The following is a 27899-nucleotide window of genomic DNA, read 5'->3' as shown; positions in this document are numbered from 1 at the left end:
GCCAGCATTGAGACTGATCTAAAATAAGCCAGTACAACAGTTCTCCCAGAAATCTGCCAACATCTCTGCTTTGCTTTCGCCTATACACTAATGATTTGTCAGGGGGGCATTTGATGGGTATATGTTTTGGTAATTTCTTTCTTGATCATCACCTGTAATTTTCCTTTATTTTTACACAATCAGAGCTCCAGATCCTTGTAAATACCTGATGTAACCCACCAAAACTGTAGAGTTTTGCCAAAGTGGGAGGTAGATGATTTGCCTTAAAAACACTGTTAGCACCAAAATCCCAGCCTTGCTGCCTGCTAGATGAAGGGACAATTATATGAAGCATCTGAAACCGTTTACCTTGGTCATGCCTTAACTCACTCTTTAAGAATGCAGTTTGAAGGGATGCTGAGAAGGTCTGCTTTGGGGTTTTGGGGGGTTTCTTTTTTGTCTTGTCTTGCATTAAGTTGTCAGGTTTAAAGTTACTATTTTGTTTACATGTTCTTCTTGTAAGCTATTACCTCCATCCGAAAGCCAGTGTCTTGTTAGGGATGTCAGGTGAAGTAGTTGTACTAAGTTTCTGAGCTTGCCTGGAAGAACTCCTCAGACTACAATGCTGTGATGGGCTGGACCTTCGTCTGAGACAGAAACCATGTGTACATGTGAGGAGGAATGCTGACTGTAGGTGGGGGATCAAACTACCTTTCCATCTGTGTTTCTTATTAATCTCAGTAGAAGCAGAAATTGCCTGCGAATCCAAAGAGCAGCAGAAGTGCTTTGGGTGATGTGGCACCACACTGGAGCACCTTCAGTAGATGACACAGTCTCAAGCTGTGCCAGGGGAGGTTTAGACTCGAAGTGAGGAAAAAGTTCTTCACTGAGCGAGTCATTCGTCATTGGAATGGGCTGCCCAGGGAGGTGGTGGAGTCGCTGTCCCTGGAGGTGTTCACGGGGAGATTGGACGTGGCACTTGGTGCCATAGTCTAGTTGTGAGGTCTGTTGGGACAGGTTGGACTTGATGATCCTTGGGGTCTCTTCCAACTTTAGTTATACTGTGATACTGTGATACTGTGATGATCTCGGGCATAGATAGAGATGCAAGTTAGGAGCTGGACACAACACTAAGCTACTTTGGATCGCAGGAAATGTTTATCATCAATAAACAATGTGTTATTATCCACATGAGTAAGGGTGAGCTGTCTAGCTACAGGTGCTTTTACGCTGCCTTCCACTAATTGCAGTAAACTCTTCAAAATACGTATTATAAAAACCTAGGAGCTGTAGCCTAAGCTTCAAAACATCTCTTGCTTTGCAGATTTTAATCAGTTTTACCACAGCATGTGAAGTAAATGACAGAAGCACTTCTAAAAGTTTTATGGGAAGGAAGGAGCAGAGGAGCTGTAGCCAGAGCAGTGTCTGGCTCCTGGAGTTGAAAACAAAAGGTAGCGTCTGCAAGGTACCAGGGTGTAGGAAGGACCCACATTCTTGCTACTCATTTAGCTAGTTGAGTGGTGGTTACAGAAGTCTTAAGACAACAGGTCTCTATGAAATATGTCCTTGTTGTCTTGGGTCAGTGGGATCTTCCCTGTCGGCAAGGAAAGTTCTTTCCCAGGAGGAACTTCCCAGGAGGGCACTGCCTAGTTTCTGGGCTGAGGCTGTTGGAAGTTTACGGTGCACTACTTTTCCACTTCTGTTGTAACAAGCAAAGGAAACCTTTTTTGCTCTACTTTGCTTAGAAAGAGGTTTCTTTATGCAGTGGAAGTTGACAGTGGGTTTCCCGATGAGGTAGACATACTCAAGAACTGAAGACAGCTGAGAAGTGCAGTGACAAAACCCGCTGAATCCTCAGGGCTGGCTGACAGTTGATAAATACCTGGAAATGCTCTGCATTGCCCTTATTACATGTATTAATATTAATATATGCTAAAGGAGCACCAGCAGCACTAACTACAGGTACAGTTGAACATTTGTGCAGTTTTCGTAAACAGTGGAAGCAGTGACATTAAACATATGCAGGAATCCCCATAGTTATAAATATTTACAAACATTTATTTTGGCAAGAGCCCCTAACTCAGATGTTCCTAGCTGCACTCTTAATACACTGTGCATGTTTGTCACACGCTCCGCTCCTCAAACTGATAGCTGAACGAGACTGAAGGCAGCGGTTTTCCCCCTCGGCATATCCCTTTGTATTTCTCAAATATTTAAGTTTCGTTAGAGTCAGGGGAAAAAAAAACACCACTGCTGCAGCTATGTGCAATTAACACGCGGAGTCGGCGTCGATTTGTTTGCCAGCAAGGGAGATCTAATGTGTTATGAGCTACGTAAGCACCATCTCCCTCGGTAATTAATAAGCCTTATCAGAGCCACCTGGCTGTCTCTTGGTATGCCATGAATTGCAGTTGGAGACATGCTTATGAATTCCTAACTCGGGCACTTTCCAAAAGACCCAAGTGTGGGAGTTTGTGCCCACTCTAGTGCAGCTCTTGAATAATTTTGCCTTTAGATAGCACGCTGAGATAGTCAAGAGAAGGTTAAATGCTAGCCCAAGCCCACAACCTGTGGGTATTAGCTTGGCAGAAGTTCATTGTACGGTGCGGGAAGAGGGTTTAAGACCATGCTGCAGTTGACCACACGCAGGTCTGAATGCATGCTGCCTTTAAAAATCATCTCAACTGCATTAACTTCAGCAGAAGCTCATGTTTTTCTAAAGTTTATTTTATGCATGAGACAACTTTTTGTATGTTGGCAGATTTTGTGCTTCTCCTTTTCATTGATGGTGTGTTCTCCTGCTGCTTATGGATCTTTTCACAAAACATCAACAGGGGAAAAAAAATAAATAAGAAAATTTAATTGTAAACCCTCCGAAAGATAAAATTGAGGCACAGTCTATCATCAAGCAAACTTTAAAGCTTATGGCTGTCAAAGAAGGGCCTTTTTGAACAGAAAATGTTGATACAGTTTGGTTCTCTGGCTCTAATGTAACAATATGGGTAAGAGCACCAGCAAGGCTGATCAATGAAAGCTTCACCTCAAGTCGGCTCCCCAGATCCTTACCCAAGGTCCTTGGAGTGGCAGTGAACCACCTTTAGTACTTTGTTCAGTTTGGGGGCTGCAGTATAAGACAGACATTGAGGTGGAGCAGGTCCAGAGAAGAGCTATGAACCTGGTGAAGGGTCTTGAGAAAAAGTCTTATGAGGAGCAGCTGGGGCCACTGGGGTTATTTACCCTGAAGAAAAAGAGCCTAGGGAATGATCTTTTCATTCTCTGTAACTACCTGGAAGGTGCTTGCAGCAAGGTCTCTTGCCACAAGTTATAACCGATAGGAGAAGAGGAAATGGCATCAAGTTACACCAGAGGAGGTTTAGGTTAGACATTTGGAAAAAACTATACTGAAAGGGTTATCAAAGACTGGAACAGGCTGCCCGGGGAAGTGGCTGAATCACCATCCCTGGCTGTATGGTGCTTGAGGATACAGCGTAGTAGTGGCCCTGGTGGAGTTGGAGGGTGGTTGGACTTGATCATCTTGAAGGTCTTTTCCAGCCGTGGTGGTGATTTTGTGAAACCTGGATACAATCTGTGCAGTGGGTTCACCTGAGCTGCTAACGGCACTGCGTCAGCAGCACCCCTGCATTTTGCTGAGCCTGCACCCCTCATCTCCCGTCAAACACTGCCAGCATGGCTTCTTTTCAGTCCAAGTGTGAAGAAGTATTTGTGCTGTAAGAAGACATCACAGCTCAGACAGAGCACCGAATGGGTGTTACTCAGTTGTTTTCTGAGGCTCCAGCAGACACCAGCAAAGTGATTTCTTTTTACTTTACATGGGTACAATTGGAGAGGTTGCTGCTTTTTTCCCCCTTGTTTTTATTTTTTTGACTTTGAAAAGATCTGAAAACTGTATTAAGAATAGGCTTTGTGGAAGCTGAGGTCAAAATCAGTGGAAACAATACATCTCTAATGAAACTTCTATAAGCCATCTAGCTACAAATTGATCTTTTCATTTACATTTCACTACAGATGTCAATGAAAGCACAGTTCCTTCTAAAGCATCCTAATGTATGTAAACCATTGCGGGAAGCATAGCATGCAAAGCTTGGGAGACTGCAGATGGAGAGAAAAGGCTCCTGATTTCATAAAAATAACAAAACCTGTTTTAACATATTGTGCATTAAATATTGTTCATTTGCATACTTTCTATGGCTAGGTTATAAAAGCCCACCATGTGGTGGACTTGTTGGAAGTCTGAAAAGATACTCTTTCTCCAAATGGAGATGTGTTAGTGGAAGCTGCTGCTTAATTATAAAACAAAAATAGCTAGTTTTCTCTGGAGCTTTTTTGGTTTTGCTGTGTGTTTTTTTTTTCTCCTTCCCTTTTGTAGGTTTTTAGAGTCTGGATTTTGTGTTGTTTACATAAAATTCAATAGAATTAAGAAGGGAAACATAGGTGCAATCACCGTAAATTTTACTAACTGGGCTTCGATGTGTTGCAACAGTCTGCCTGCTTGGAAGTGGCAGCAGCAGGGACTCTTCCATCGAGAGCTTCCAGCAGATAGCCAGGCAGATTGTAAAGTACCTCTTAACATTATTTTTAATTTTTTTTTTCCTCTTTATATAGAATGTTACAATTTTATGTGTATCGTCTATAGTCTATCTGAGGCTGAAGCACTGGCTAGTACAAATGTATGGTGCCACAAATTAAAATAAGGAATGGCTGTCAAAAGTGTAAAAACAAAAATGAGCAAAAGGAGAAGGAAAAAAACCAACAGTGTACACGAGGTGGGTGTCTTGCGTATGCACATGCTGTCAGGGCTTGGAGAAGCATGGAATGAGACACAGTCTCATAGGGAGCAGGTTCCCTGTCTTCATAGCCCTGGCTTTCCCTAATCCCCTTTCAGATACAGGATTTTGTGAACCTGGAGCAGTGGGTGGTATCTGAGCACAGGCACCCATTAAGTTGAGCCTCGGAGAAGTCTTATCTGTCACCAGAGTGCTAAGGGTTTTGAAGGTGAAGGTTGCCAGCTTAAAATCAATCTGCTAGTTTATAAGCTGCCAACATAAAGAGTGTGGGGTGGGCGTAAGGCAGGCAGGGCGATGGTGAGCCGGCGTGCTCCAGCCTTTCCGAGGAGTTCACAGGAGAACTGGAGCAGCCCCAGTAGCTGGCTGTAGCACGTATCTTACTGGAGAGGAAGCAAATAAAACTGGGAGGTGGTCAATCTCAGTTTGAGGGTTTCTTATTTTTTTTCTTCTGGTATAAGAGAGAACAGTTTTCAGTGGAACTCAAAGGAGAAGCCTTATGCTAGGGGAAGCACCTTTTGCAAGCCCCGTGGAGATCTATTGAGACCTAGCCAAGCTGCTGAGACTTGTCATTTGTCATCTTCTTTACCACAGCTTGGCTTGCTTCTGGCCAGCTGTCAAAATGCATGGTGTCCTCTGAACACTGACAGGTACTACCCCAGGGCCCAATGGAACAAACCCCTGCCTCAAGTCCTGGGGAAACCATCCTCCTTGGGCTCAAAAAGCATGCTCTGGGCTAGGGAGTTCCACCCCAAATTTGCCAGAAGAATGGTGTGTCCACACATATCTTCCAGGTGCCAGGTTTTGAAGACCCGAGGATGGATTTGCACAGTGGGCAGGGGCCAGAGCCTTTGGTGCTTCAAGTCTTGAACATCCCATTTGGTGAAAGCTTTGCAAATCTTGACTTTAATTAGACAGCCTGTCTCTCAGTTTTGCCTGTGGATGTCTACGACTAGAGAGGGCTGGGCTAAATCCTTCATCGAGAGATTGTTGGAAATTTTTCTTGTCATGAATCAATTCTTTTATAATTAGGCTCAGAAATGAGTGATGACTATGTCATAAGGATAACTAGCATTTAGCTTGAGGGGCAATGTTTGCATGACAGACAGGAAGTGACCAGCCTTAAATGAAGTTAAAAAGATATCGCTGCCCCAGTCCATGGAAACTCCTCTATATACATAGAGAGAGAGAGAACTCTGTTGGAGAAATAGGAGTGCAAAATCATGTCATTAAGGATTTATTTAAAAAAATAAATGTGTAAGGGAACCAAACTGGTCTTGCAAAACCCACATCCATGATGGAATGTTTTGCTGTTGACTTGGTGAGCTCAACAATATTCCTTCAGCATCGGGTTTGTCACATGGTGAACAGATTCATAATAAAAATGCCCCAATGGCATTTTACTTAAAACAGATGATGAAGAGAAGATTAAGATCCAGGGCCCCAGCTGCACCCTTTGTCAGCAGCTGAGTGGTTGAGGAAAGACCTATTTGAGCAGAAGACTTTTGTCACTTTCTCAAATTAGATGCTTTCTGAACAGTATGCTTGCAAACAGACCATGCCCTGAAGCCTGGAGCATATAGTGATTATGGTTTAACATTAAGTGTTGTCCTGAACTGGAAATGGGGCTACCTGAAGTGAGCTGTGGTGCAGGAGCCTCTCAACAAAGAAAAGGCCATTTTTCCTGTTTCCATGAATTTGGCAACGTTATCATCACATGACAGCACTTCCTGGTTTAGCTCTGGGAAGCCTGATGATGTTAATTTGCTCTTTTTTCCTTTGCCCTTTCTCTGTAGCAGCAGCAGGAGATGCTGGCAATGAAGCATCAGCAGGAGCTATTGGAGCACCAGAGGAAGTTGGAGCAACACCGACAGGAGCAGGAGCTGGAGAAGCAGCACCGAGAGCAGAAACTTCAGCAGTTAAAAAACAAAGAGAAAGGAAAAGAGAGTAAGTAGCAAAAGCTCACTTCTTTCAGTGATGACAGGTAGATCAGATGAATGGAAGCCATAACGCAGCTTTATAAAGCCAGAGAAACCTGCTTGATGATCTTTCTTCAGAGCTCGGCTGCTCAGGGAGTTTATGTAAATGGTTAAGATGTATTGAGGGTAAAAGGGAAATGTATTTCTTTGCTGTATCTTCATTTTTGTCTTCCTAAATGCCATTTTAGCGTTTTTCAAAAGGAAGCGTATCATCTCTTTACTTGATTTAACATTTTTTGAAGTATTTTTGGCAGCATTCCTAATGGAGTCAGAATATTAAGCCTATAAAATGCACCAGATGCACACTGCATTTCTTTTTCTTTTACTTTTCTTAATTTCACTCTTTTAAGATGTAGCCGCGTTCTCAGTTCTTAGCTTTAAAGTGTTTTCATTCAGCAAGCACTTCTTTCATGAGGTTACAGATTGTGGTTGGCTTTCCCACGTGTCATTATGCACTTCATGAGACTCAGTGAAATGATTATGGCCTCACAAGTTCCCTTATCAAAGACACTTTGGTTGCTTGTTCAGTTTTCTTTTAGCAGAATGGGTGGAAAAATACCTCACCAAGTTGTGCTATCAACTCCTTAGGTCTTCATTTCAAATGAAATAAAGAAGACTGTCATAGAGGAAACAGAGAAGGCTGATGGGTACCAGGAGATGGGATGCTCTCTAGGGACCAGAAACAAAAGAAAGCTTGAACAAGAATTTTTCTCATAGGATAGGATGAAGGTCTAGGAGACTAAAATAAGAAAGATCTGAAAGTTGAATTCCTCACTCCCTGCACATGCTTCTTGCCACAGCAGACTTTAAGCTGTTGCAGCCAAAATGAGCGAACACACTGACCTTCCCCAATGTCCTCACAGAGCAGTTCAGAGGGGTCCAACATGTCTATGTGTGTTTGGTTTAGATTTCCTTCATTTTAAATACTAGAAAGACCCAAGGATTAGAATCTACTTAGGTCAAGCAGTTTAACATTCAGGAGTGAATGAAAGTGGTGGTGATGCAGGTTTGCTATTCTGCTGCCCAGTTGGCCACCATATGTGGCCCTCTAGCTGCTTTTTGTTGTTTTCTAAATGAATTACATAGGTGTAGGGGGGGGGGGGGGGGCAGGAAAAACCACCAGCAGAATTTGGGGATGTTAAATTGAAGATCCTGTTCCCATGGCTACAGTTTTATTTTAAAATTACTTTTTTATTTAAGAAGTACTATGGTGTATAATCATTATAGCATCTCAGCTCTTAAGCATACTTAAGTTATTTTTCTCACATTGGAAAATTTTGCTAAGCTAAAATTATCCTGATCCAAAATATGAAGAGCGTGTAATAGATGTAGAGTGTCGTTTATTCTCCCTGCTTCCTCTACCACTGTTCCATCACTGTAAGCCAACATAGGTTTTTTTGTACATTTTAGAGGGCAAATCACAAATCAGTTTAGATTAATATAATATGAGCTCCTTGTCTTCTCATCTCAGGAACCTTAACCTGTCCCTCATGAGCTCATAATCTGCTCTTATAAAGCTTTTAATCAATAGCGTGACTTCCACCAAAGAAAGGAAAATGTATGTGAAAGTAAAGATGCTTTTTGCTTGGAATAAGGATTGATAGTTGGTTGTCCTGTCTTAGGACTGAACCTAGAATCAGTGCATTGGTGTTTTCAGACTCTTCTGAACATGGACCATTTAATGTCTTGCTGTTCTTACAGCCTTGGACAGTGGCTCATCTTGGGCTTTCTCACTATTCACAGTGTCTCCCCCAGCCTGGGTTGCTGCATGGGCTCCTGCCCTCTGGTTCCTTTTCTCATAATTCTTTCACTCTGCTGTGCCTTTTCATTCCATTCGGGCTGAGTGTCTGGCATCCTGCCTGTGGACCTATTCCATATGGAATGATGTCTGACTTCTGCTCACGTCCTCTTTGCTTAAACCTGTTCAGAATGTATACTGTCACATATGTGACAGGTCATCCCTTTTTGCCTTTGGAGTCATCTTTAACGTCTTGATCCTGCACAGTGCTTCTGCTTGTAACAATGTGACTAGGTCCAAAATAACGCAGTGCAGTCCATTAAAAGTGAGTTACATCTTTTTTTTTTAATTTTTTTTTTTTTACTTTTGATCTTTCAACTCAAGGGTCAAAGGGCAAGTAATGGTCAGAAGGTCTTGCATGACAGCTTGGTCCATGACTCTGGCATTGCCCAGGGAAAGGGAAGTCTACATCTTTTTATCTTGTTAAGCATACAATGGGGCCTTTCAGCTTCTAATTAAGGAGGAAGACATGCCAGGGGAGCTTTCGTGAATCTCAGGATCCAAAAATGTTTAGCTTCAGGTCTTCCAAGTAATGTCAGATTTATCAGAAACTGACAGAACACAGCCACGTTTGATTATTTTAAAGATGCTATTGGATTAAAGATGACACTTTTTGGAGAGAGAAGGCCTTTAAGCATGAATTTGTCACCTATTCTGGTCTAGCCATGTGGCTTGCTACACTAAAGTGAATTTATCTCCAAGTTCCTCAGTTGAACTTCTAGTTGGGATACATGCCAAACCTATGTTTGTAGAGCTAGTGAGAAAGGGCTCTAAAAAGGTGAATTTTCAAGCTTTTGAGTGCAGCTTTGGTAGTTGAACAATATTGCGTCTTCAGGCAGTGCTTTATAGAAATACTGCAACTTTATTCTCTTTAGGAGATACGAAATATTGTTTCCTCAGTCTGTCAAATGACACCAGGGTTTTGAGTAGGATCCAGGAGACAAAAGATCACCCTGTTGTGTTTTAAGTTTTTATTCCCAGTATAGCAGACAGTTTTCCTGGCCTTTTCATTTTCTTGTAGCCCAGATATTTTCCTTTGGAAGTCTTGCTTTACGCCACGGTATAGATGAACCATCATTTTCCACATGTTCTGCTTGCCAAACTTTCTATGCATGACTCCATCAGGAGTTCTGCCTGCGAATCTGTTCTGTCAACCAAATGATGATTTTTAATCCATCATCACAGTAAAACAGACTGGTCTCTATTGTGGAGGAAATGATGATTAGAAATTACACAGCTGACATTTTAACTCCGCGTGACAAAATTACCGACTTTCTTTTTTAAATGTTAGATTTTCTATTTGAAGAAAGAGATTGCACACTTGTAAATGAGTTGGAATATTATGTAGGTCTTATTGTACACAGATAGTTTTGAACAAAGAGGTCCCTATTTAGAAGAGTTTTTCCAGACAAAATCTACATTTGAGAGATTCTTCTCATTCCCTTTCTGCTTGCAGATGTGACATTTAAAAACTTGCGTCTAGACAAGACCCTTCTTCTTACATACCTTTGATAAAAAGAAAGCTGGAATACCTAGTACAAGTGCTTTCTCCTGAGCGTACTTCTATGCAAGTGTAAAGCTCCTTTCCAGGAATCTTTTATAGTGAAATGAGAAATCTCTGATTAAATCTCTGTTTTCAAACAGAAGTTGTGATTTTATGCAAAGCTGAAGTGAAGGGAAAAAAAAGTGAAAGGAGAACTGCTTGCTGGAGGCGCTTTGTTCTTTTCTCTTTGAAAGAGAAATTCTTTTAGACTGGAAATCAAAGATTTAATTCTGAACTTTTTTACAAATGTAAATTCGTTAAAGTATGTGAATTGATGAAATAACCTTTTTTTCTTTTTTTTTTTTTTTTTGACATCTCAGGTGCAGTGGCAAGCACAGAAGTAAAGATGAAATTGCAAGAGTTTGTCTTAAATAAGAAGAAGGCGTTGGCACACCGGAATCTTAACCACTGCATATCCAGTGACCCTCGCTTCTGGTATGGGTAAGTGGTGCTGGGCTTATCGCTACGATTCAGCCGGTGCCACCTTTTTTCATGGTTGCTGGAGATGTGGGGAATAGACCTAATGTACTTACAGGATGAGCCAGAACAGTGATAGACCCATGGTTTGACTTTGCTGTGCATTTTCCAGAGAATTTGAGTGTTAGCAATTTTCCTATCTTCTGTGATGGGCACAGTAGTTTTGTGAGTAAGAGGTCTTTGCCGTTTTCTTTAAAACCACAGTTATTCAAACTTGCATGTTCTACCATCAAGAACCAACCTTTGTAAGTTCTATAGCTTTTCACCCAACATTTCATCCTGCCTGATCTTATAAAATTTGAACTTCAGTGAAATGGGGACGTTACTTTTTATGTTCAGTGAATTGCATCTCAGGATAGTTGAGCTAGCACTGAATTTTTAAAGCATTTAATGCTCGCTGTTCATCCTAATCGCTCAAAGCTGGAAGTTTTATTTACTTGACTCTTCTGTAAACTGCTGGAAGCATGAAGTTCATTCTGTCTGCACTTCTAATCCCAACCTCCCCAATACCTGTTTCTACATGAGATTTTTCAGCTGTTGATCTTCAAGAAAGCCCAAACATCGTGTGAGTTGAGAGGGCAGCAGTTGATGTTATAAGGACATGGGAACAAAGAGTGACTTCTTTGATTGGTTCAAAGGCACTACATAGCTAATATAAATGTGGCATTATTAACAAGGTACAAGTTTGAGTTCCAGAAAATCAGTTCTTCATTGTTTAAAAGTCAGAAAATTTGAAATTATTTGAAAACTTCCACTACTTACAACATTTTGAATGCCTGCATTTAAAAGAGAGTGGTTTGGGTGTTATCTTTAGTGACCATAAAATTAATGACAAAAGTCAAGGGAATTTACAGTGAAATTTGTGTTCAAGCTGAGTGTCTGACAGTACTTTAAGTCTGAAGAAACTTACATGTATACAGGGATGATGAAGTCATAGCCAGCAGATGTTTCCAAACTCAAGCAACTAAGCTGAAATGAAATTTGAAAGATATCCCAGCTATGAGCCAGTGCAGAATTGCTGAAGTGTTGGCAGAAAATTCAAGCATTATTCCAGTGGGGTGAGACTGAGCAGTTTTACTACATTTCTAAAAGTCTAATCTAAGACTTGAAAATTGTATGGTTATGGCACTGGTTTAAGTGGTGAAATGTTGATAGCTTATGCAAAGATAATATTGAATGCCCACTTGGTTGATATAGGATAGCAGAAGAAATAAACTGAATTTCAGTCAAAACAACATTAATATTTTTTTTTAAAGCTAACTGATTTTCCACTGTTGTTAATTGAGACTCACCAAGAAATCTGGGGGGATTTTGTTGAAGGCAGTTGAAGACTCTGAGACCCTGTGTTCTCCGTTTTGGTTTTTTTTTTTTCCTGGTTGTTTAAAAAGTCTGTTAATGTAAAAGTGGTAGAAAGTCAAATAGAATCAAGGATAGTAAGTGTTCTCTTTCAGACACTTTGATCCTTTAGCCCCAGAGAAACCTGCCATAGAATTGCCTTCAGAGGTGAGTTTAGAAAAGAGAAGAATAAATGTGGGAGTGCTCTGAATTCTTTATATTTTTTTACAGTTTTCAATTAATTGCATTTTCACGGGGAATCCAGCATTCAGAGATTAATCAGAGGGCAGCAGTGTTGATGTTACAAGGCCAGGGGTGATGCAGGAGGTTATTTAGCCAAGTTCTGTTTAAGGTTTCAGCATGTTCTCTGCCTTGTTCTAAGGTAGTGCAGAGAACTTTCTGAGCATCAATAGATTGCTTAGGTTTATTGCTCATTGTGTTAATCTGAACATCTCTTTCTTGTACTGCTTCAGGGATGCCAACAGGTAGAGGCAATTTTTTTTCAGAATTTAACAGGCTCACTGTCCCTTCATCTTGCCTCCATCTGTTTTGTGGTGGGGAGAGAATTGGTATTCTGGTTTCTACCACAAGATGTGAAGAGAGGGCCTTGGAGGCTTCATAAATCTTTCTTAGGCTGTCTTGGTGATACGTTGCAGGCAGGCATGAGCTTGGTCTGCTCAGCCTTGGAGGAGGGCAGATGGCAGCAGGGCTGTGTGACTGTAGCATCTCATCTTGGAGTGGAGGATTTTTAAATGCACCCTTCAGTCATTAAGGCAGAAGTTGAAGATTTTTCCTTTCCATTCTATTTATTTTTATTTTTTTTAAGAAAAGAGAAAACCTTTAAATCAGTTGCATATTGGTATTTATTTATATGGCATCTCATAGGTTACCAGTTCAGTTACAGAGATATTTATGCACACACATACTTCTTGTGTGATTCAATTGGGTGGTGTTTGGATTTAACACACACAAATGAGGCTTGCAGAAGATAGACTTGATGCTCCTACTGTGAGCAGGCAAGCCAATTAAGTGGTAACAGATGCTGCAATAGTCTTTTAAGTGACACGCCTGCTTTTAAGCACTTCCTCTGGTCTTATTAAGGTTTGTGAATTCCTTTTTTGAAAAACTGAAAGCTTTGCTTGGAAAAAGCAAATCTCCGTAGGGTATTCAGCACCACAACCATTCTACGTCAGTGGCTGTGGCATAAAATATGTCCCACTGACATGTGAAATAGCTGTCGTTCCCCCAGCCCTTTGAGCCAGGCTTTGGTTGCCTAGTGAGATGTCCAGATGCTTTTGCCTTCAGTATCTTGTGTCTGAACTTCATTCAGCTCTGTCAGTTGCTGGTGCAACGCTGAGTGTTTATAGTTGGTGAATATTTTCTAATTGATCACTGATGTTAAAGGGCATTCTCACAAGTGCAAATCAACCCTTGAGGTGAAAAGGGACCAGATTTGGAGGTTCTGCAGAGTGCAGTTGTATTCCAAAGGATCTACTAAATGAAAGAAAGGAACTTTGTAATGCTCAGTAATGTTTCTTGGTGGCTTTAACATGAGATCTGAGTCTTCAGCTCTGTGGTGTTAAAGCCACTTTGTAAAGTCTATTTAAGGTATACATCTTCAGTCTGTATATAATTGCTTAAAATAGCTTTGCAGACTGTAATTTTCAGATTACATTGATGACAGACAACAACAGAAGAGGTTCTTTTGAGTTTCACTGTCAGACTGCCCCTCCTGTGGATTCTGAACTCACTGTACAGCCCTGCCTCCAGGAGGTTTTGATCTTCAAGAGGCTCAACAGAAGTCAGAGTGACATGGCAGGAACACAGAGTACCTCAGGCTTAGCAATCAGGGATATGATTTTCCTAGGAAGTTCTTGGAAGTAGCCACTTGACTTGGTGGGAGTTTTAGCACTGAGTATTTGCATGGTGAGGAGGTAGAGAGATATAATGACACAGTAAATTATTCCAGTGTACATTGATGTCTACAGTCTCTGTACACAAAGTATTCTAGCACAGATACCTATGTTGTAATATGTATTCAATTTACGTTGTGGGAATAGGTTTGAAGTATCATGCATGCTTTGCTGTGCACATGGCTCTTGAAGGACCTCGGAGCTTGATAGAACAGGGGATGTGTTATGTGAAAGCATATGCTTTCAGGAAGGCCTGCAAGCTCCATTTAATGTACAATTCCACCTCTGAAATTCTTGAATGGGCATGCAGACCAGTGGATTTTGCTCAAAGCTGTGTAGGGTGTTGGATCCTAGGCCTCCAGACGTATAATGTATTCCTCTTTGCAGAGTTAAATATCTGTCATTCAGCAACTTCGAAGCACATCTAAACAGGCCCTTTGAGTTCCTCCTGCGTTCCCCAACAGAGTGATGAAAATAGCTTCAATGTACATGATTGTGCAGCTTAAGTCATGACAAAAAGGGGAAAAAAACAAGGAGAAATCTATTGCTTGTATAGGCAAGAGAAAAAAAATGTCATTGTGTGCCACAAGGGGTTTGAGAGCTCTTGGCTTGCAGCATCCAGGCTTCCTGTTTGTGAAACATCTCTCTGTGCTGCCTTCTCATGGTATGAGCAGATCTGGGAGGAGAAAGCGGCTCCTGTTTTCAGGAAGGATTTAAATATTTTTCAGTTTGGTGCTGTTTTAATTTCAGGTGATGATGAAATCATACATACATGTGGGCATTTATTGGTGAGAATGTAAAAGAGTACAAGATGTGTGCAAATGCTAATGAAAAATACAACCATGTAAGACCCCAAGAAATTATTCTGCCTCTATGGACAGAGAAGTTTGGAATATAAAGGGGGGAGGATTAGGAAACCACAGTGAATCATACTGTTTGGTAAGAGCTATGGGTATAGAAAATGAAGATGCAGGAAAAAAATTAATTCAAAGGTTTTCTGTAACCAAATCATGTAGCAAACCTGCTGCATTTTCCTAATGTTTCATTAGCCCCTTATTTTTTGAAAGGGGTAATTTGTTGTGGAATTGATGCTGTGTATCTCACCACCAACCTATTTCCGGTGTGAGCTCTCAAGACATACTGCTCAAGGAACTGGATGAATTGCTGTAATTTTCAACTGGAAATGGCTCATTTTTGTTATGTAAAGACCCATTTGTAGGAGAATGTTTTTAACCAAGATCTCCAAGAATGCCAGATTATTAAGCAATGTAAAAATTCACATATTAACAACTTCTGACAAAGTGCTCGCTTTCTATTGTTTCATATTCTTCAGTAATTTGAGGAAGTCATCCAAGCTTTAAAGTCTGTTTATTTAAAATCAAAATGTGAGATTGTTTGATAGCCGTATGGTTAAATCAGTTATTCTGTTGATGTAGCTACTCTGCTAACATGCACAATCTGGAGACTCCCTGAAGTCTGTAGTGATGAGGGTTGGTAGAGCTCCTGAGAAACAGCAAAACCTGGGCACAAGTCATTAAGTAGAAAAGATGCAGCCAACAAACTGGTAGGAGGCTTATAAAACTCATTCATTATTTAATATTCTTAGCAAACAGACTGTAATTTACTTCAAGCAGCCTGCTCAAACAAAGCTATAAATTATCAGCTTTGAGAAGTTAATCTGGAAAGGAGTTGAGTACTTTTGCCCTATCTCTGCCATGTCCTTGGATGGAGAGTCAGTAGAGGAAAAAGGCAGGAGACCACCTATGAAGCATGGCTGTTGTCAGCTAGTTTAAATGCGTGGAATCTCATGTGCACGTCCTTTGGGGGTTTGTTTTATCCCTAGACTTTGCATGCTATGTCTGGGTTTTATTTAGTGAGGGGAAATTGTTCGTTCGTGCTGTGGTTGAGGGCAATAACAACAGCCATGCTTGGCTTCATGAATATGACTTAGCGAAACCCATGCCAAAGTACAGGCTTAAAATGATGCTCAAGGTTAAATACCTTCGTGACTTAGCTCTAGCTCATGCTCAACAGGGTAGTACTGATACTGAAAATTAAGCATATGTTTGGTTACCTGCCTGTGTACTAGACTTCAGTGTCTCTTCTGTATTGAGTACCAAGATCTTTTCCTTGGCACTGTTCCCTACTGACTAAGATAATGGACAAGGTGAAGCTGCAGTTGTTCCCTTGGTGTGTCAGTCATGCAAAACTTCTCACTTCTCTTTCTCTTTCCTTCTGTGCAGGAAGACACAGCACAGCTCTCTGGACCAGAGCTCCCCACCCCAAAGTGGTGTATCTGGCACCTACAATCACCCTGTACTGGGGATGTATGATTCCAAAGATGACTTCCCACTCAGAAAAACAGGTAGCGCTCGTGCTGATTTTCTGTGTTGTCTGCTCTCTTTGCTCTGATGCTTGGGCCTCATATTTTGTAATTTATTTTTGTTTCATATTACCAAAACCATGTATTTTGTGTTTTATTTAATAGCACCCACTCCATGTTGCTTGTCCTTCATCTGTGCAATGTTAGAGGAGGCTGGAGTGGCTTTGGATTTGAGGACTTGGAAAGCTCCAGGCAGGAGCAGTGTGTTGTGTGTTAGAGTTTGTGAGGTGTTTTCACAGACTCAAAGCTAATATAAAGGTCTGGGTGTCTGAAATCAAAGTATGTTTTTGGTGAGTGATAAAAGTACTGAGAAAAGTTCATTTCTTCTGGGATTTGCATTTTATATACAAGTTTATACTTAAAATAAATAGAAATGTTCCTGCCAGTCAAAGCATCGGGACTTCCTGCAAGAGTTTTGGTTCACACCTAGACAGTTATTTCTCAGTTAGGTTTTCTCTGCATGGTGGCTAAGCAGGTCTGTTATTTCTCAACTATATATTATGTAAACCAGGTTGTTTTGGTTGGCTGTGGTCCTCAGCTCCATATCACATACCTAAACCAACACAGCCTCAGCTTCTAACCTGGCCAGCTCATGGTCCTTGACTGCTTCCTTTGGGGAACAGCTGAGCTTCCACAAGCTCGTCCCAGTCTGGGGAGCAGTGCTACTTACATGGATGGTGCAGTCGGTCCTGTGTGACAGAAACCCCTTCACAACAGGGAAAAAACTTTTCTGAACAGATGGCAGCGGAGGTATGAGGAAAACAAGGGCATGATCTTCTGCAGGTGCTGCCTAGCTGTTTCTCAGGTATGTTCTGTGGATCTTCAAACATAGAAGGATGATCAGCAGTAGTCAAAAAATGTATTGTCTTTGCAATAAGGAAAGAGGATGGTGTGTAAACTAAATCTCTCTGTGGATTTATTACAGTTTTTGCTCAAATCAGCTGCCCCAAATCAGTTCCTAAGAGCTGGCAGCCCCTCCTTTCCCTTCTGGGAGGGATGTAGGTGTTCTCATGGCAATTGTCCTAATAGAATTAGAGCAGGTCCTAGGTGCATTGTATGATTTTAACACAATTCTTCTTACTTTTGTAAATTTGGGGGGTTTATTCTTTTGCCATCTGATGAGAAAAAAACACACTCTCACAGTGCTGCCCTGTGCCTCCCGCCTTCCAGTTCTGCACATTAAAAGACCCTTTGGGGAACTTCTCATTCTGGACCATGGCACCTGGCCTACTGGATGGATTTGTGGATGGATTCCCATCTGCTGTGCACTAAACTCTCTTCCTCTTCACTGTGTATTATGGGTTGGGTGACAAGGGCCAAACATTCCAGCTACACAAGAAATAAATCAAAACTGGGCAAGCCCTCTACAGGATACATTTGTTTGTTGTTTTTTCCCCCCTGGGCTCACCCTGTACCTTTGGTGGTAGTTTTGATTGTGTTTTTCCGAGGTAACTCTAAAAGCAGAGCTTAGAAAACGGAATTTGCTTAAGGGTAGGCCATTCTCTAATCTCTGCTTCATTAGTGAAAGACCATACACCCCGTTACATGGGTAGATTCTGCTGTGTTGTCAGTGCCTGAGGCAGCTGAAGTGATGGTGTCTGGGCTTTAGGATTTTGCCTTTTGTAGGGAAGGTGAGCACTGGTGGAGGACTGTCCTCAAACGAGACTTTGTTCAGCTCTAAAGCTGTTGAAGCACAAAGATGTGCTTGGTGGACACATCCACCTGGGAGGAGAAACTCAAGCCTGGGCTGCTAGCAGCTGTTGCTTCTGTTTGCTTCTCCTCTGCTGAAGGCTTTCAGGCTCCTCTGGGAAATGGCAGTATTTCCATTCAAGGAAGCCTCACTTGGCACCATGCCTATCACTTAGGGCCTGTGGACAGCATGATTCGAAGAGGTTTTTAGCTCTTTGCTATACCTTGTGAAACCAGGGTGATCCCTTTCTGGTGTGTCCCACAGTTTAAGCAGGCTTTGACGTGCTCCAAAACCTCTCTTGCTCATCACTTCAGGGGACCTTACTTGTCAGATTGGGTTTGAGGATCAGTCACCCTACTTGTTCCCAGGATTACAGAAAGGAATTTCTTCAGGAAAGCATCTGCACATCTCATCCCTTTGCTGCTTCTGAGACTGAGCTCTGAATAAGACCCTGGCTGAATAAAAGCCCTGTCAGACAGAGTGAATTAAGGTTGATAAATGTATCTAATCACATTATTAAAAATGGAAGCACCAAAGTCGTCGTTGTTTTAGAACAGGAAGCTGGTTTTGTTTTTCCAGAAAGCTGATGCTTGTTCTTTCTGGTCACTAGCATTAATCTTTTGGGGACTGGTCTGTGATACAAATGAGTTCACTTGCAAGGTTCAGAGGAAAACATTTTTTTGTTGTTTTCTTTTATTTTCCTTTCAATGCAACAGCACTTCAGTCTCTGGCACAGCAATATCCTGCAGAAATCCCATTGCCAAGAATGTTAAGTTGCTTGGAGAAGAAAGGCTTCTGAACAGTCTGGTGTAAACAAAAGGCAGGGAAGGCTGGAGTCCATCCTAAATAAAGTTCTTTATTATGAGTGAGCTTTTCAGATTTTTTGGCACCAGGGAAAACCCTGTCTTTTGTTTGTAATTTAAACCCACCATATCGTGTAGTCCAGTTTTATTACATTTGATTAAATATTTGCAGTTCAAATAACAGAGTCCATCACAACACAGTTCTGATTACCAGGGCTGGAGTCTGACCAACATCATTGTTAGGAATAGGGTGACTTACAGGGCTACAGGAAAGCAGTTTGAGTGATCATTTCTTCTAGGGTGCATTTTCAAAGCTGGCAGCATCCTGCACGCTGAGAAATTTTGGGGAAGAATAAATACATCATTGCGCTGGATTTTAAAAATGCTGACTTTCTTTACTCTTATTTCAGGCATCATGATGTCACAGGTTATCCCTCTGTGCCCACTGGAGATAATGTGCTAGTCTAAAACCCAACTGTGAATGTTGTGAGAGGGACTGGGTGACCTGGCCACGCTCCTTTTGGTAGAAGGAAATGCGTGTGTGACTGATGTTTTAAGAGTTCAGCATGGGAAACAGTCAGTGCTTGCAGCACACTCCTGATGCATTCTGTCCCCTGAAATCCTACCCCCTCTGATTTGTTTTACTAAATTATGTTCCACTTTCTTGGCCATTTGGTTTCTGCATGAAATTGTTTTCCTGTCAGGCTGCTGCCATTGCTAATTGCTTGAATCCTGTTCTTAGTGTGGCTGGGGGATGCATTTCACCAATTTGCCCCTATAAAACCACTCCGGGGCTCTTCCCTTTTTCAAGTGAACCGAGAACAGTCTGGTTGGTGCTGCTCTGTTTTTGCTGTTAAGTAAATGGATTAGCATGGGGATTTCTATTTCCTCTTTTGTGTAGTTTCCTTTAGTGTTAGCGTATGCATTTGCTTGACAGCTGTTGAGAGGGGAAAATAAAAGTGTTCAGCCCCAGATCAGGGCTGATGTCTTCCAGTGCTGTACTGGAACCCTCTAAGAAAAATCTCTAGTGAATCCTTTCAGAGAGATTTTAGTGTCTGGGTGGGGGCAGACTTTTGTAGCCTATTTTGATAACCCCAAGAGTTTTTTGTCAACAGCTTTCGTAGAGTTGCTGAAGTTACTTTTAGCATAGCTTTTCACTTTTGCATTTCTAAGGAATAAGGTGTCCTAATTTTCTCTCCAGGAACAAGGTGGTTCACGATGTTCCCTGCATTCTGGAAATTGAGCACTGGACACAATAAAACATGCTCTTAATTAGAAAGCTGACTCAACCACCATTATTGAGATTTGTAGAAAAAGGATTGCTAAACTTTTTAATATACTTTTCCTCCTGTTTACACAGCGGGGTTTATTTGATTTTGGGTTTTTTTGATGTCCTGTGCATGGCTGGACCCTATCCTGTTGGACACTAGCTTTCCCGCTTACTCCTGCTCGTAGGTAGAGTAAGGATTCCATGTGTTTTTTGAGACTTGACAGGATTTCTAACAAAAGGCACAGCATTTCAATTAGTTTTTCTTGGAAATCAGGGGAAGTTTTGCCAAACTCAGCACCTGCTAGATTTGCCTGGCTAACATGCATTCATCTTGCTGGGATGCCTAAACTGGAAATATTTCCCTGAATCTATATTTAAACCTGACCCCAAAGTGAGAAAGCCTGCTCATTTCTTTTGTAAAAGGGCTCTCCAAAGTCCTAAGTGTAAAAATGGCCACATCTGTAGCTCCCATGCAGATTGTGAAGCAGGCTCAAGTCTCCTTTGTGGTTTTGCTCCTGCTATTGAATAAAGCAAACCTTTCCCAAGACAGCTGTTTTCCTTTGGCCTTCTTCATGCCCGTGGGGAAGGGATATGTGGCTTTGCTGCCGCTTAATTCCCCTGCTCTGGGCTGACTGCTGGTCTTTAAACCTTTACCCTGACAGATCTGTCAGTGGAGGTTGTTCTTAACCCTCTGGTTTGCCAGACTGCTGTGGTTCATTGTGTACAAGAGAACCTCTTGCATCCACCAAGAGCAATGGTGGCTGGATTTTGGTGTCTTTGGCTGGGTTCCTAGGGTACTTGGCCCATGGTTGCTTTCACCACGGTCAGTGTTTTCTGAAGCATCACTGAGACTCTGGGTCCTGGCTTTTCCTTTACCTCTAGTATCACAGCTGGCTGCACTGGGGAGGTAAAGATCAGGAGGATGTTGATGGGCATGAAGATTTTAAGGAGGTAAAGAATTCCTGTGGTCCCAGATATGTTTTTACTGTGGAGCTGTGGGATAGCATCTCAGAGTGTGAGTTTCCACTACTTGCAAAGCTAGACTGAATTGAATGCCAGCCTAGCAGCTTACAAAGACATCTTTGGCAAATCCATGTCTGAATTTCCTGCCTAGATAGTAAAGGAGTGTGTGTGTGGTATGTACTTGGGGAGAAATGACAAGTAGGTGTCACAGACTCCTCTTTCAGCTCCTTTTTTTCTGGGGACCAGGGACGAACAAGTGTCCTGCCTGAAAAACTCCCATCTCAGCAATGCCTCTTGCCTGCTGCACAAGTCATGAAGGAGTACTGTTTATAGGTCAGGTATTGTGTTTTAGGGCTTGTGATAGAGGGAAAAATAGCTGACCTTCAAAGCCCACACAATTAAGAACTCACAGGAAAGGTCTAAAGAGAAGGTTTTACCTCAGCGGATGGCTTATGTATCCCTTTGCTGCAGTGACTTCCCTTAAGGAGTGAAGGAATGCATCAAAAAGGAGACCTTTCCTTGTACTTGTCTGTAGTGCAAACAAGCAGAACCTGGTCCATCTACTACTTGGAGGGCTGTCCCAGCCAGTGATTTTCCTGAATTTCACCATCATTTGGGACCTACTGACAAATACATCTCCTGTGCTGATGGTCCCAGCAACTACGATAGCTTCCAGCCCACCAGCCACCTTTGAAAAATAGAAAAGGTCAGTGTTGTTCTTCTGGCCAATTCAAACATGAGCAGATAGAGAACAGTGACTTTGTCCAAGTCCCACCTTGCACTTCTATGAGTCATAGAATCATTTTAGTTGGAAAAGACCTTTACAGTCATCAAGTCCAATCATTAACTCAGCCATGCCAAATCCACCACTGAGCTATGTCCCTCAGCAGCACATCTACACATCTTCTAAATCCCTCCAGGGATGACAACTCAACCACTTCCCTGGGTGATAGTGAGATTGTATCTAGGCTGCAAGGTCCCAATCGCTCACCCCCACCCAGAGCTGTCCATGAGACAGGCAGCTGACACTTCCCTACCTGCACATCCCTGCTAGGCTTCACAAATCAGTGCTTGTGCACAATGTGAGCTCACTGGCTCACCATGGGGAGCCCAAGGACAGGCACTGTCTCCTGCTGGCTAATCATTATTTTCCATCTAAAACAGAGGACCCTGAGAGAGCAAAGCATCCAGGATGTTGTGTTGTTGGTTTCCTTGCTGTACTGCAGAAACAGAGTTGTTTGAATAGTAGTTGCAGCTAAGCAGGTGAAGTTGTTCTGAACTTCTTGCATTTAAAAGAAAGAAAAGGGAAAATGAAAGGATTTGTCACTAATTAAAACTCTGCTTTTTTCAGGAAAGGCACAATACCTCTCCAAGTTGGTTCTGATTATTGGAATCTTTTAAGTGGTTTGGTTTATGACAAAGATTGTTTAGCAGAAAATAGAGTAGGCTGAAATCCCAGTGTAGTGTGGGAGTAGAATTCAGAGAAAATCTTTGAGCTTTGTACGGCATGGAGTGTCACTCAAGTTTGAAAGCATCTTTGCTTTCCCACCCACGCTGTCCTTCCAGCTGACGTGGTCGGAGGTCTGCCTTTCCTGGGCAGCTCGCTGTGTCTCAGGGACCCACGCACTGCCTTGGGGTGTGCTCTGCTGAGGAGAGGCACTGACCTGCATGAGAAATCCCTATTGTTATAAATATCCTTTCCTGCTCCAAGTCAGTCTCTCTAATCCAAAAATATCTTATGAAAGACAAAAGTCACTTTATTCCTGTGATGCTACAGAATAGCTCTTCAGACCAGCCCATTTGACAGAACAGTGTCTTGGTTTAGTGTGACCTGCAGGGAGCAGGGACTCCAGGAGGCCTAGGATATAGCCCTCAGTCATTCAGTGAACCCTACCTTCTCCTTCTTGGTATTCTCAGCTCCATCTCTGCTACCCAGAGACTGTCAATAGTGTGCGCACTTTCACCTCTGTATGTGCATGCATGCATACATATATATATATATGTATATGTACACAAACACACACACATATGTATATACCCCCAGATTTGTTCTGTCCAGAGCTGAGACGCTTGGCTTTTGGACCACTACACCTATCAGAAAGATGAATCAAGTCTGAGCTAAGAAAGTGTGATGGATATTTGCCTGTCCTGTATGGGATAGCTTTTTAACCACAAACACTGCATGAATGGCATCCAGAGCAGTAGCTTGGAGTGATAACTTCAAACTGAAATGCAACAGTCAAGCTCTAAGAAAACTATGTGTCTCTTGAGGCATGTCCTACTGGCTTTTTGGTCCGTCATTTCCCTCCTGACCCTCAGTGGTTTGCAGCCATGTGTGACAGTGTGAGACTGATTTATGTGGTTTATGTAGCTTTGTTAGTTGGAAGAGCATCCAGGGCAGGAGGAGGCTAAAGTAGGGCAAGTCGCTCCTTCCCAAAGGAACAGCACAGTGTCGGGCAGGGGGAGGGGAGATTCTTACAGGACAAGGCAAGGAGGAGGGGAAAAAGGCAAACTGCCCATAGCTGGCAGGGCAAGGCATGGGATGAGTCATCATAGCCATGACAAGAAGGTTTCTAGGTACAGAACAGATGTGGTGGCTCCATGAGACTATGACAGAGAGCAGAGAGGAAACCACCATGTTGTTTTTTTACCCACCTTGGATTTCTATATATTACCAAATTACATTTCAGTAAAATTCAGCAGAATTCTTGTAAGATAGCAGAAGCCTGTAGGGTTTTTTGGGAGAAGCTCACTTTAATGTAAGGAGATTGTCCCTAAAAATTGTGGCACCGTGAGTCACTTGCTGGAGTCTCCCTGGTTTTGTAGCTACTCCATGCCCTCGTGTTCAGGCAGCCAGAGCTCCCTCTGACACAGGCACTGCAGCTTTTTGGTTACTGTACAGAAATTGGGTGGTTTTTTTTTCTCCTACCTTCTGCAGAGCTCAGTGCTGTTTCAAACATTCTGTTGTAAAAAATTGCTTGGGGGACCTCATTCTCTCCTTTCTAGTCCTAGTCCCCTTCCACACGTCTCTTATCTCTCCTCTCAAATAATACTTAGAACTGCACAGAGCTGCTGTCTTTATTTAGACTTTGGAAAGGGGAAGACAGACAAGATGTGACGTTTCCATGTGTTTATTTTTCTAGCCCAGTTTTGGCTGTGCACAGTGGAAACCTTCGTGGTGCTCCGTTACGCTGCAATTTTGCGTGGTTTTGTAGTCAGACAAGCAAATAATGGCCAAGCTGTACAGACTGTCAGCGTTGTGTGCTCTGTTTAATGGCTGTTAAAGCCTTCTTTCTACTTCTGAGGTGCTGCAACTACTAAACTTCAGCATGAGAAATGCTGGCCTGTAGTAAGTTTTCATTTCAAGGACACAGTACTTCCCTATCCAGCCCTTCCACAGAGCTCTTACATAGCACTTGTGACAACACAATTAGGACAAAAGGAGGAAAATCCAACAACTATCTTTATCTAGCACTTTCTAATTAGGTACCTTTGTTCCTAGATGTATTATTCAAGAGGACACAGTCTCAAGCTGCACCAAGAGAAGTTTAGGCTGGAGGTGAGGAGAAAGTTCTTCACTGAGAGAGTTGTTAGCCGTTGGAATGGGCTGCCCGGGGAGATGGTGGAGTCACCATCCCTGGAGGGGTTCAAGAGGGGATTGGACGTGGCACTTGGTGCCATGGTTTAGTCATGGGGTCTGTGGTGACAGGTTGGATTTGATGATCTTTGATGTCTCTTCCAACCTTGGTGATTCTGTGATTACAGGTGAAGGTGATGCCACCCAAGATGGTACCAAGATCATAAAAATGTGGTTTGTTTCTGCAGAAGAACAGACTCTTGTTTTTATTCTTGTTTTTCTTTTTAGTTTGGCAGTTTTCTCCTGACACTTTGGTCCTGTGTCACTTGTTTCCACTAGGTACAGTTGTGAGGGACCATATTATTCTTGTATCCTGTCCATGCTGATGCCCACTACTATTGACAGTCAAGAACATCAGACTCACTTGGGCTTCAGAGCAATAATGGTGAAATGATTTTTAAGTTTTTTGCTTGACCATAGGTGAGCTTTGCATCTTTACCAGTTTGTCCTTACTAGATAGGTCATGATCCACTCTTTTAGGAGAGAAGACTGCACCGTGCATGTGGAGGAGCAGTAATGAATGTCTGGGATAGAGCCAGACAGGGGGCAAAGAAGCCACAGAGTGAGGAGCGAATGCTCAGCTGCAGAACATGTGGTTTCTCCTGCGTAAGCAAAAGATAATTTATTAAAATTTTGGGTTGTGCAAATGACCAGTTTCAGAGAGCTGTCTCTTTCCTCCTCTGTTTTCCCATGGGGTTACCTGGACATAAGGGAAGCACTAATTGATGGTGTTGCCTCTTACCTGGCTGGTGAGACTTAGTATGAAGCTTAAAACTAATACTAAAAGAATAATAGCCCATTCTCAGTCCCCAGCTGCTGAAATTAATGAACTAGAATGGGAATTTTCATGGTGCATTGTTTGCTTTTTTTTCCCCATAAACGTGGAAGGGTAATGGGAACAGGGCAGACTCTGCCCAGGACTTTGTGTTTTTTGACTTACATAGACTTAATGTCAGATTAGTTCAGCAGCTTAGGGGATGCAATTCTAGGAAGAAAACAATGAGAATGACATAAATGTTGAAGAATGGGATTGCATGGGTCCTGCTGCAATAAATGACATATAACAGGGGTAACTTGGGTTGGAGCCTGTGAAAACTAGAGAAGCTTTTGGCTTACGTTCTAGTTACTGATTTACTCAGAGGAAAACAAAATAGTCTTTGTATAAATCCCTATTATAGGCCAAATTAAGTATGTCACTGCTTAAGAAATCCCACTGGCTTTGTGGAAGCTGACTCAGACTTGGGCATGGGCTTCATTTGTTTGCTAAACAGGAATCAGACTGATCTTTTGATAACAAACTGTTTGTTTAAAAGATTGCACCTTAAGATGTAGAAGACCAGTAAGTTTTGTAATTTAGTCTCCAGATCTCTGAAGCTTACACTAGTTAGCAGTGTTGGCGAGCAAGGCTTTGTTTGTGCATGTTGACACATGGAGATTTCAGTGGAATTGTTGTTTCTGAGAGAACACTGAACCTTTGTTGACTGTCTGGTGCTGATGGTTAATGTTGCTTAAATTCCTATTTTATACATTTGAAGGACAGCTCTATTTACCTTAAAAATATATATTTTTTTTTAATTCTATGGCAGTTTAAAATCATCTAAATAAGCTTAAATTGTTGTTTTGAGTTTTGTAAATGCCGCTGTTGAAAGCTACATCTTCCATTATAAAATATGATGTATGTAAATTCTTGGAATTTGAGACTGTTCTGCACTGCCTGTGCTGAATTTTAATTCACCTACTTTGGGCTATATAGCACCCAGCATGAAGGGATTATGCTCTTTGAGGTCTTGATGACATGTTAGATTTGGGATTATATCTGAGGGATAAACAACAAAATCAGAGTGAACTAAACAAATGCAGTTCTTTAAATAGACTGTTTGGTGTTTCAAAACTTGATCCTCCAGCTGGGGAAGCGAAGGAGAAATACATGGAATAGTTTTGCCTGAAAATAGTTTTGTCTGATAAATGACAGTATGCTGCTTTCACCGTAACTTGAGGTGTTTTCTCTTTCAAAGCTGCAGTTTTCTACATTCGATCCCTTCCTGTTACATGGAAGGATTTGTTGTTGTTGTTGTTATGGCTTTACATACAGGACATGCCTGGTTGTGTTGGCTAATCATGGCCCCAAATACTTTGTTTCCCTGCCCATTTTTAAGCTGTTTCTAACCAATTAATTTTCTGTGTTTGAAAGCTGCACAATTACTTGTCTGTTCCCAACAGAAAACGTACTTCAGACAAACGCCGTGCAGGGTATAAATTACATATTAATAAAGTTTGGGCTGAAGTACAGTATTTATTATAGTGTTTTTCTTTGTCAGAAGACAGCTCCTTTCAACAGCTGTGGCATAAGCTTGTATTTCATTGGCTGTTTTGCAGTGCAGATGTATCTGAAGTGGAAGCATCAGCATCTAGCTGTGACATGTTCCTCTTTGTTCTTTAAAGTCTTGACCGGGGCTTCACGATGGTTACTAGTGCTCAGTATTTGGAGCAAACTTAAACTATGAATTAAAGGACGTGAGATGAGGTACTGAACATTCATGGTCCCAAAGACTGCTTTTAAAATAAGGCAACTTCTGTTTTGAAGAGAACTTTATGAAGTAGCTAGTTGGAGTGCATGCTTGCATTTTAACTAGTCCACTCTTCTAATATTGCCCTCTGAACAAATGAGAGATTTGCATTCAGTCCCCTGGCATTTTATATGCAAATGCCCTATAAGATGATTCCCCCTTTGCTAATGCACTTCATACTGCATTTTAAGCATCTTCTTGAGGAGTCTGACACATTTTTTTTTATTGCTCCCTTTATCTCTTGCAGGCATTTTTCTGTCCAAAACATTCATGAAAAGCCCTCCCACTCCCCCCCTATTTTAGTTCCCTTCCAAAAGTTTCATCAAAGGACTGTTTTGATGGCTTAACTATAGGCATTTGATCTTGAATTCATCAGTCTTCTGATTTTTGAGCCCCGCAATTAACATTGTCGGGCTTGATCTTTTACGTGACCCAGTGGTCAAAGCCAACTGTAGGGAAATACATCTGTAGCCAGACTTAGTTAATTCAAATTAGTTTGTAAACCCTTTTTTAATTCTTCTAAAGAAATGTAGATTATTGGCCCTGGAGTGTAGTGAGCCAAGCGTATCGGTAGTTAATGGTGAGAGCACAGGATTTGCCAGTTCAAAGGAATTAAGCTGCAAAGTTGTTAAGAGGTTGAGGAAGGGAAAAGATTGGGCCAGTTCACAAATATCATAACTGTCAGGAGCCCTCAAGCACTAAAGCAGATATTTCATGTATACTCAAGAGATCAGAAAGTTTACAGAGAAAATAATCTTGC

General features: G+C 41.8%; 1 protein-coding gene across 1 annotated transcript in view; it reads left to right on the top strand.

Moving 5' to 3' along the window:
* Nucleotides 1–27899, top strand: part of HDAC4 (histone deacetylase 4) — a 264688-nt gene that overhangs the window by 155586 nt on the left and 81203 nt on the right. Inside the window, exons 5-7 of the mRNA XM_054172206.1 lie at nucleotides 6578–6728; nucleotides 10422–10542; nucleotides 16070–16191. Of these exons, the coding sequence (XP_054028181.1) occupies nucleotides 6578–6728; nucleotides 10422–10542; nucleotides 16070–16191 (394 nt within the window). The remainder of the gene's footprint in view (nucleotides 1–6577; nucleotides 6729–10421; nucleotides 10543–16069; nucleotides 16192–27899) is intronic.

Source organism: Dryobates pubescens, chromosome 2 (assembly GCF_014839835.1).
Source record: "Dryobates pubescens isolate bDryPub1 chromosome 2, bDryPub1.pri, whole genome shotgun sequence".
Classification (NCBI taxonomy): domain Eukaryota; kingdom Metazoa; phylum Chordata; class Aves; order Piciformes; family Picidae; genus Dryobates; species Dryobates pubescens.
This window is presented reverse-complemented; position numbering and strand designations above follow the sequence as displayed.